Source organism: Drosophila virilis, chromosome 5 (assembly GCF_030788295.1).
Source record: "Drosophila virilis strain 15010-1051.87 chromosome 5, Dvir_AGI_RSII-ME, whole genome shotgun sequence".
Taxonomy (NCBI): Eukaryota; Metazoa; Arthropoda; class Insecta; order Diptera; family Drosophilidae; genus Drosophila; species Drosophila virilis.
Window position 1 is genome coordinate 16411182 of NC_091547.1, and position 9294 is coordinate 16420475.

At 39.7% G+C, this 9294-nt stretch overlaps 1 protein-coding gene across 1 annotated transcript; it reads right to left on the minus strand.

The window, feature by feature from the left end:
- Positions 1-7031: 7031 nt before the first annotated feature.
- Positions 7032-8966, minus strand: LOC6626487 (uncharacterized). Its single transcript, XM_002049650.2, has 4 exons — positions 8801-8966; positions 8343-8743; positions 8160-8276; positions 7032-8094 (listed from the first exon to the last, which is right to left on the minus strand). Exons 1-4 carry the CDS (start codon positions 8948-8950, stop codon positions 7140-7142), a joined length of 1623 nt encoding a protein of 540 aa, XP_002049686.1. The 5' UTR covers positions 8951-8966; the 3' UTR covers positions 7032-7139.
- Positions 8967-9294: the final 328 nt, after the last annotated feature.

Genomic DNA, 9294 nt, shown 5'->3' on the forward strand with positions numbered 1-9294 from the left:
AGAGACAGAGAGAATTCTTACTGGAATGTGAAAAAGTTAGTTGATTTGTAACAAATACAAATTTTTAAAATATTTATTGAACAATTTTTAAACTCTACAGCTTAGAACTCAGCTCAGTTGCCAGCCCTGGTTGCGGTAATGAGTAATGCTGATGTTGTTGCTTCTGCTGCTGCTGCTGTTGCTGTTGCTGTTGCTGTTGCTATTGCTGGTGCTCTAGTTCCGTCGAGCTCGACGTTCAGTTGTGGTTTATGTGCACGGAGATATGGCACAAACATATGCAGCAAAATATATGGGGTCGGCTTTTGTGGGAGCAGTCGCATCCTGGACTATTCAGCCGTTATTTGGCGTTTGTGTGTTCGTGGCAATAAAACACATGAATGAGGCGAATGTTAGCCTTAGCAATGTCAGTGCCACTGACACTGCCATCGACAACACCAGCAGCAGCAGCAGCAGCAACATAACAACAACAACAACTGGGCCAGCAAAAAGCAGCAGCTTCCAATATTAGCAATGAGCCAATGACAACAATGGGCCGAGTGGCCACAACGCGCTGCCAACTGACTGCACACATGAAACGACAATGCCAACTGGATGTACATGTATATGTGTGGATGTTATGTGGTCGCTGAATCGACTGCCGGCTCCTGCATTTGCAGCATATGGCTTGCAGCGCGAGTGTTCAAGCCAAAAAACAGAAAACATACCAAAAACAAAAAAAAAAGAAACAAAAATAGAGTATAATGAGCTCAGTCAGTGGACAGCTCGGACTGCCATTTCAATGGGTTGCTCTGTGGTATTTTTTGGTAGTGGCTAACTGGCAGCACTTTAGAGCAGCAGCGGGGTCGGAGTAGAGGGACGCAGATGCGGGTTGGCGTAATGAGCAGTTGGTTTGACAGTTGCTGCAAACTGTAGGGCATAACTTTTGTGCGCTCGCAAGTGTGATTTATAGCGTGTAGTTTACTGGGAGCATTATAGATGGGCGCTCGTATAGTTTCGAACTGTTTTCAGTATTGGGCTAATATATAAGTCAAAACAATACTGAAAAGTTGCAAGTTGTGATTTAGTGTGCATAATTTTCAACATTGCTGCATGCAAATAATAAAATGCAATCATTATGACCATGACATTCGCTCATATATTTATTAAACGAGTAAAATAACCTGTGCCATAATTTAGTATAAATGAAAACTATCCGAAATTGTATTAAAAACTATATAATTGGATATTTTAGTTTTGTCATATTTGTGTCAATATACTATTTAAGTGTTTGTGGTTTTAGCTGTGAGTTTTGACCAAATTTAATAACATTGGACACTTTGCTGTAAAAGGGCTTAAAGTGTTAAGCCGGATAAGCTATTGTTCAACAAATGCGTTGTAAAACTGGCGTTCATCTATCGTTCGCCCAGCCTGGGTTTTTTTTTTTTGAGCAATTTCGCGTTGCAGAGCCCCTAAGCAATTTAGCGTAATCTATGGCGCTTGCATTGAAACTACAACCCGGAATTAGAATAACAATGAAATGCCTGACATGGCATCAGTCGAAAGGAGCCGCGACAAATTCGCGCTACCTACGCAAAAATCAGCCAAAACCCGACGAAAACCAAAAAACCCAAAACCCAAACCAATTGACATTGCCATTGTCATTCACATACTTGCGCATTCATTTACCACACACACACACGCGTCCAGTGTGGCGACCGCCTGGGGCGTTCTAGTGTAGCACAGCGCCAAAACCAAACGGATGCACCATGCACCAAATGCAACAGCAACACCAACGCTAACACCAACACACAATTGAAAGTTTCGCACAACGCTGCATATACGTAATTTATTACAAGAGCCGCCATTTTGCGTCATTTCGCGCACTGTGCGCGTGGTAAGCTGTGTGTGTGTAAGTGAATGTGAGTACATGTGCGTGAGTGTGAGAAGATAAAATGCAAAATAGACGTCACGGCAGCTGCTGGTGTTTAGATAGGCGAGTCCTCTCTATGGACGCTCAGCTGCCATTTGCCTTCATGCCCAGCTACTTTCCTGAAATATGTCAGCGCTCATGTTCAGCCGCTTTGCCCTGTGTATGTGTGAGTGTCCGTCGGTGTGTGTGTGTGCTTGTGTTTTGTGTACGTGTCTGTCTAATTCAATTACAAATGTTAAATGCAAAAGCGCCATCAAAAAATGTTGTGTGACCTGTGTAGGAGTGAAGCACGCCACACAGACGTCCAACTAATTTGCAGTCGACATCGAAAACTAACTAGCAACAAGCAATTTGGGCCAATTTGCTGCCGGAAAAACTGCCTCGGCGTGGGCCTGAACCTGAGCGTCGTCGGAGCCTCGGAGCATCGTCCGCGATCTCCAAAATGGCTACAACAAATTTTCATTATGCAAATCAATTTTACACTTTTTATTGCTGTCTCTGATGGAATTTTATGCATTAATTTCGGACCGAGTCATTTAAGTGAGCGACTGCCTCCGCTTGCAAAGTTTGTTTAGGTATGTATGTATTTACTTCCCCACCTATTTGCCCCTTAGCTTCATTGGTTATCTGGGGGCGGGCATTATCGCAGCGTTAAAATCATTTCGAGTGCAAATCTTCAATTAGGCAAAACAAGAATATTGTGGAAAATTCAGCGCCGCTGGCAGCTGACTTTCAGTTCGTTTTTAGCCACCATCGTTGCTGCCGGAACTTAAGTTTATTTATTTTACTTTTTCCTTTTTTGTCACTGTACTTTCCATTTTATTTTTTGTTTTTTGATTTTTGCACATGAACCTCCCTTGCTTTTGCTTTTGGCTTTCATTCATCAAGCTAATTATGCGCTTCAATGCTTCTCAGTGGCCATTGTGCCATTTGCAAACTTCCAATCCCAACAGTTCTGTCTATACTCAATGCCCTGAAAAGGGAGCTTAATTGTGAAGGTCAAGGGCATGTATAAATACATTCTTGGTTCAGTTTTTGTTTAAGGACTTGCATTTTAATGCGGATAGAACTGGACCCTATCGGATGAGGCTTTTTTTTAAATATTATTAAAAAATATGACTGCAGAGGACTTATAGTTATTATGATACCTAAAACTAAGATAAGTCAAGTATATGTTGTTGCATAATTTTACTCGAATTTCTTAGTAAAATGTTGCAATCACTTAAAACTTGTTTTCTTGTAGGGATAAGTATATGAAAATGTAACATAGGATTATCTGAAATTCTTAACTGCCACGAAAAGAATGTTTTAGCCATTTTTTGGCTTAAATGTACATTGTTAACATTTTTGATTTGAGATGTCTGCGAGACCTGAACCGTTTATTTCATTTGATGTCTGAGCTATAGCTATATCATCACCAGGGCTAATAGGACATTCACGTGATGTTGTCGGCAGGGCATGGAACTTTGCCTTAGTAACAAGATAAGTCACTTTTGTGCCATAGCCGTTGCTCATAAAAAGTTACATGCTCCTCAGCCGTCGCAACCGCCATCACAGAAGCAGCCTTCAATTACAGACATTGTGCTCTTGCCGGAACTGAGGGTTGTTTGTTGAAAGCTGCAGACTGCCGACCATAAAAACTTTGTCTATATTTATACAATTAACGCGATGAAAAATTTCAACAACATTTGTTTATCTTAAATTAAGACGCGTGTTCCAGACTATGATTAGAAAATTGCCAACAAATAAATTAAAGGCATTACATTTGTTTTTGGGATCCCCAACGGAAGGAAGTTCCTTTCTTTTGTTTCACGACCATTTTCAACGGTCGTGGGCTGTGCCCTTACTTTGAGTTTAATGCTGATAGATGATGTTGATTGGAAAGACTGATGCGACGAACCAATAATCAAGTCAGGACCGTGCCTAAGCCCTTCGAGGCAGAGTCAGCGCGTGCCGCAGCTCAGCCCACGAAGATGGAGATGGCGGAAAAGAAAAGCGAGGAAATTCGTAAATGTGGAAATGCTGTTGGACAAAAAAAAATTGCGCACAGTTTCAGAGACGCAGTGTGCGACCTTTTAACAGTGACGCACATTCTTACAGAAACTTCAAAGTTGGGCGAGCCTTAAAATGGAATACGAGAGGCAACAGTCGCATTCGGCTGGGTCGGCAGCATGTGGCAGCCACAAGCCGCAGAGCCAGGGTGTCTGCCTTGCCATATTTCGTTTTGCTGCCACAGTTCCCTTTTATAGAAACTGAGCTCGAGCTCCTTTGAATGTGTTAAGCTTTTGGCATGCTCTATCAAGGAGATAACTATACCTTCTAAGGAACAGACCAAGACGTTTAATTTTTCTTGTTCATAATCTTCGTTATGAATTGTACATGCCTTTTTTGTGATTTTCAAATATATTGCCCTGCATGCATTATTCATCATATTACCGAAATTATAAAGAGTATTTGAAGTTCGAGTTTTTGAATTTTTTTGAAAGCTTTTCTGGTTTTTGCTCTCCTGTCTCAATGTCGTTTCACTTTCTTTTTGGTCCTGTTTTTCATAGCTTATAAAACAATTCCCTTGGCTATTGCGCTCTAATGTTGGTCGAGCATTTTGTCCGTCTCCCACACTTGTATCATAGTGAGGCATCTACAAAAAAAAAAAAAATGAAAATAAGAAAAAAGCAATGGCCGTATGACTACTTAAGGTAAATAGATGGCACTAGCCCGGCCTGAACCTGAACCTAAACCTGGCCACATGCACACGATAACCTACGCCTCCCACGCGCCCGATGCTGATGATGATGTTGCTTATGTTGTAAACATTTTAAGCAAATTGTTTAGGTAAATAGATAAGACGTGACCTTTTTCACGGGCATACAAATGCATTGTCAGTGTCCGCAGTGGACAGCCCCAGGGATTGTCTTAGCCGGGGCGCTGTAGGGGGTGAATTGGGGGCTGGCTTATGTCTGGCTAATGTATTACTTACCATTATTATGCTTTTTGCTTTTTTCTATACATATCTTTTATGTATTATTGTCAATTATAAAATAGCGGCACAATGCATGCTGGTTGCGTCTGCGGCTCCAGCTGCGACTCCTGCTTCTGCTTCGACTATTGTCATTGTCCTGGCTGACATGGCTTTTGTGTGCGGCACAATAGTCCTGGTCCTAGTGCCTCTTCTATTCATCCCACATTGTCGTCTTTAAGTTGAAAAATATGCAAATAAATAAACATAAAGTAGGTAAAATTGTCTGGCCAACAACCCGAGTGCGCCTGAGTGGCCTCGTCCTGTTTACTTTGCCGTGGATTGGGTCTGGTTAACTCAGCCTGCCAAGTAGACCCGAGAGGCTTGCACTTAAAGTGTTAATGGTGGGGTTGGGTTGCCATAAACGACTATGACCCTGGGGTAACGTGTACAAGGCGTGAGGGGCCAGGGTCACATATATCCATATCATCTTACTCCTAAAAGCCGAACTTTCTTCAACAGTGACATGATATTTAATGTTTACCATTCAAGTTGTTATGAATTTTCATACATATCTGATATGTGAGAATGAAATCTAAACGTATTCAGATGACAGTGTCAATATGCCAAATTTTGAGAGAGTCCAAAGAAACAGGGAGAGGAAGATTTTTGATAATTTTAATTTTATAGGTGACCAAAAAACAATCCGAACCTCAAAAACTATAATGCTGAATGTTTAAATTAAATACGTTTTATATAAAAACGAACATACTCAACATACTCAATGCAAAGTCGTTACACCGCGAAATTGTATAGAGTAAAAATAATTTATTTCTGTAAATAACATTTCATTCATTAATAAGTTGTGTTATAGAAAACTTACTTCCTTATTCCATATCACTTGAAGTGTAGCTAGTCGAGACATTTCATATCTTTATCTATGCCATGAACTTGACGGAATTACCATGAGTCAAATATAACAGCGCATGCGACTTTCGATAACATTATCACATGGAATGACAAGCAGAAAAATTCATATGTTAATTTAAAATATCTAGTTAACTCCAAAATAGCTTATCAAATTTAATTATTGGGTATTTAAATGAGGCAAATGGGGAAACTCTTCAGTAATTGACGGCATGCTATGACTTAATCAACTGAACATTAAACCAAGATTCGCTGACTTAATATTAGATAAGGACTGGGAAACTCCTTGTTACGGTTACACCTTAAGATAAGGAGAAATGAATTTCTAGCGTAATAAATAAATTTGGGAAGCGATGTTGGCGAGCGAAAAACAAAATATTATGAACATGTTCCAATTTATAGATCTAAGACTCGTTTACCAACAAATTGCTTTATACAGGACACTATTTTTAAGGCTACATGACTCAAACCTTGTTTTTATATCTTTAGGTTATTATAATTCGTTAACGAAATGTGTAGTTGACGACACCGTCTCAATAAAGTTTGTATATATATAGGTACGTCTTTTCTTTGCAGACATATGTAATATCTAAGTCCCATGGAAATGAACGATAAAAATTAAGTTCTTATGTAGAAAACTTTGAATACATATTGAGGAAACTTATTTTACTATTAAATCGATCTTCAAAGTAATTTTCAAAGAATCCATTCTTTCTTAGTATAAATGGGGATCATAGATTTGGTGGGTGAAGTTTGGCATTTAAATGAATATAAAAGAATCAACTTCACAGATCCACCTCACTTGGATTGAAAATAAATATTAAAAGATAATTGAAGGAAAGTAAATTTTTTCAGCTTTAAAATGCTCACCACTAGACTAAAATAGCAGGGAACTTTAAAACTTTTAAACTTTTGCTTCTCTATTGGAATTTTTATGAACGCTAATCTAACTATTAAAAATAAAATTTTAGACGTTGCCTTGAAGATAGTGCTGGTACGTTTAAATTGCCTACGAGCAGGAAGTGGGCGAAAAATTTTATCTAAAATTTGAACTTGTCACGAACAAGGCCGGAGTATGGCCGCTTATGTCATATAAATATCTCTCATTGGAGTAATCGATTACAATTTAGGTTTATTATAAGAAAACCTTCTTGTTAAAAAATATTAAGTCATATTTGATTTAAACGGGTTTAATAAAGTATAATTTTAAAGGTAATTCAACTTCTTAAAAATTAATTGAATGCTAACGAATTATTAACTGACATTTTTTCTTTTAATCATAAATAAAATACATACAACTTTAAAATGTTAAATTACAGAAAAGAAAACATTAGTATCTAAATAAATCTAAAACTCTGGATTCGGCATAAGTGACTCAAACACTTTTCTAGCCACGTTTCTTAACACCTTTCCATTGTTGTTCTGTGGCAACTCATTGACAAACTGCACACCAGCGTTCAGTTGCTTGTATTCGACAACAACACGTTTGGCCACGTGTTCGATGATCTTCTCTTTCGTGATGTCACTACCAGGCCTCTTGATGACCAACGCGCCGGCGGCATCGGTGTAGCCCCTGTTCCTGACACCGACAACGCAAACGCTTTGAACCTCCGGCAGCTCGGCAATAATTTGCTCTATTTCGTTGGGCCAATAGTCCTTTGATTTGTACTTGAGCACATCCTTCTTACGATCGATCAAAAACAGATTGTTGTCATTATTAAAGTAGCCAATGTCGCCAAGATTGATCCATCCGTCCTTGAGGGTGGAGGCAGTGTCCTCAGGATTTCCTACATAGCCCTCCCATTTGACGCCAACGTCAATAAGTATTTCGCCGACCTGGTTGTGTCCCAGTGCGTTGCCCTCACCGTCTACGATCTTAACATTGACACCTGGTGGCAGTCTGCCCACAGAACTTTCAAGACTGTGATCAATGTTGAAGGCAATTGCACCAGTTTCAGTAGCCCCATATGAGAATACAATATGGCAATGCTCCATAATTTCCTGGCCCTTCTGCATAATCTTCGATGAGAGCCAGCCACCGACAATAATACACATGCGCACGCTGGACAAACTCTGCTTTGTGGCCAATGGACTTGTGAATACCTCAAAGGCCTGCCATGGGGGCATCACAATCAAGGTAACTTTGTACTTTTCGATCATACGAATGAAGCTATCAGCATTGAAGGTTTCGTTAAATATGACTTGAGTGGTGCCATAGAAGAAGGTTAACATCATTAAGGAAAAGCCTGTCATCCAGTCCAATGTGGCACTTGTCAAGAACACATCAGTGCTATTGGTAATTCTATAAAGGATGTTAATCAGTTTAATTAATTTAAAAACAAATTTGTTAATTTGCTTTGCTCTTACGCTTCTGTCTTGTTAATATGTCTATGAGATATGGCCACCGATTTTGGATTTCCGGATGTGCCCGATGAGCATAGAATGGCCGCTGTCTGATCGCCGCCAATGGCCAAAACCTCGGGTCTAATAAAGAGTTAAAGAAAATGTTTTGGAATAGCGCGACAATTTTGATAAAATTGTCTGACTCACTGGTAGAAACGTTCCATGGAATGTGGTTTCAGCAGATCCTCGATGCTGGGTACACCCTCCACACGACCTGTCATCGTTACATACTTGGGATTCCATTCCTTGGTTACCTCCTTCATGATCTCATAGTGCGCACTATCGCAGAACATAATCTTTGGCTTAGTAATCTCATATAATGCCTTTATAACTTCTGGTTCCTTCATATAGGTGTAGGCCACAGCATGGAAAGGCGTCGTGTTGAAGAAGCAGGCCACAGTTAGGGAACTAACATAGGTGTTGGCATTTCCAATGATGCCTACGACATCCTCATGGGTTAGTTTCTCACTCTTGAAGAACAGTGCCAGGCGTGTCGCCCAGGCTTGCACTTCTTCAAAGGTCACCACGCGTCCGTCTATGTCGCTGATCTGTTTAAGAAGATTTGCTGTAGCTCAATTGTTTGTTGTTTGTCAGCTTTCTATTACCTGGGCGACATTTTGTGGCCAATTCTTTAATGAAGAGTATATTCTTTCACCCACGGAGCAATCGTAATGATATTGTCGCCGCCTGGGTACTCCACTCCACACTTTTGTCTCCTCGTTAAAGAAAGTTGGGAATAGTGCCTTGGCTGCCATATTGTTTGTCCAAAAGTTAATGAACTACTGTCTGTTCTCCTAGTGGAATGTGTCGTCTTATATAGCATTTCGAGCAGCTTTATTTAAATATTTATCATATGATTGTTTATCGTTTGCCATTTGATAGGCATAACTAATTGGTGCAAAGTTTCATTTGGTATTTACGCTAAGGTTCATAGAGAGATTGGGGCACGAATGTTTGGCCGTACTTCTTCAATAAAAAAAAAATGGCTTATCTTTAATTTCTCCTTTAATTTCCTTAAAAGCGCTTTCGCCTCTTCTGATGTTTGTCGCCAGTCATTGGGTAATATTCCATATTCTCTTTAGATAAAGTTTAATATATC

What these genes read in the sequence shown, in the direction of transcription:
- LOC6626487 (XM_002049650.2), bottom strand. Translation starts at nt 8,950, where the DNA reads ATGGCAGCCAAGGCACTATTCCCAACTTTCTTTAACGAGGAGACAAAA. An exon ending in TCCATGGAACGTTTCTACCA is followed by an intron (nt 8,277 to 8,342) that starts GTGAGTCAGACA and finishes ACTCTTTATTAG; the next exon opens with ACCCGAGGTTTTGGCCATTG. An exon ending in CATATTAACAAGACAGAAGC is followed by an intron (nt 8,095 to 8,159) that starts GTAAGAGCAAAG and finishes CATCCTTTATAG; the next exon opens with AATTACCAATAGCACTGATG.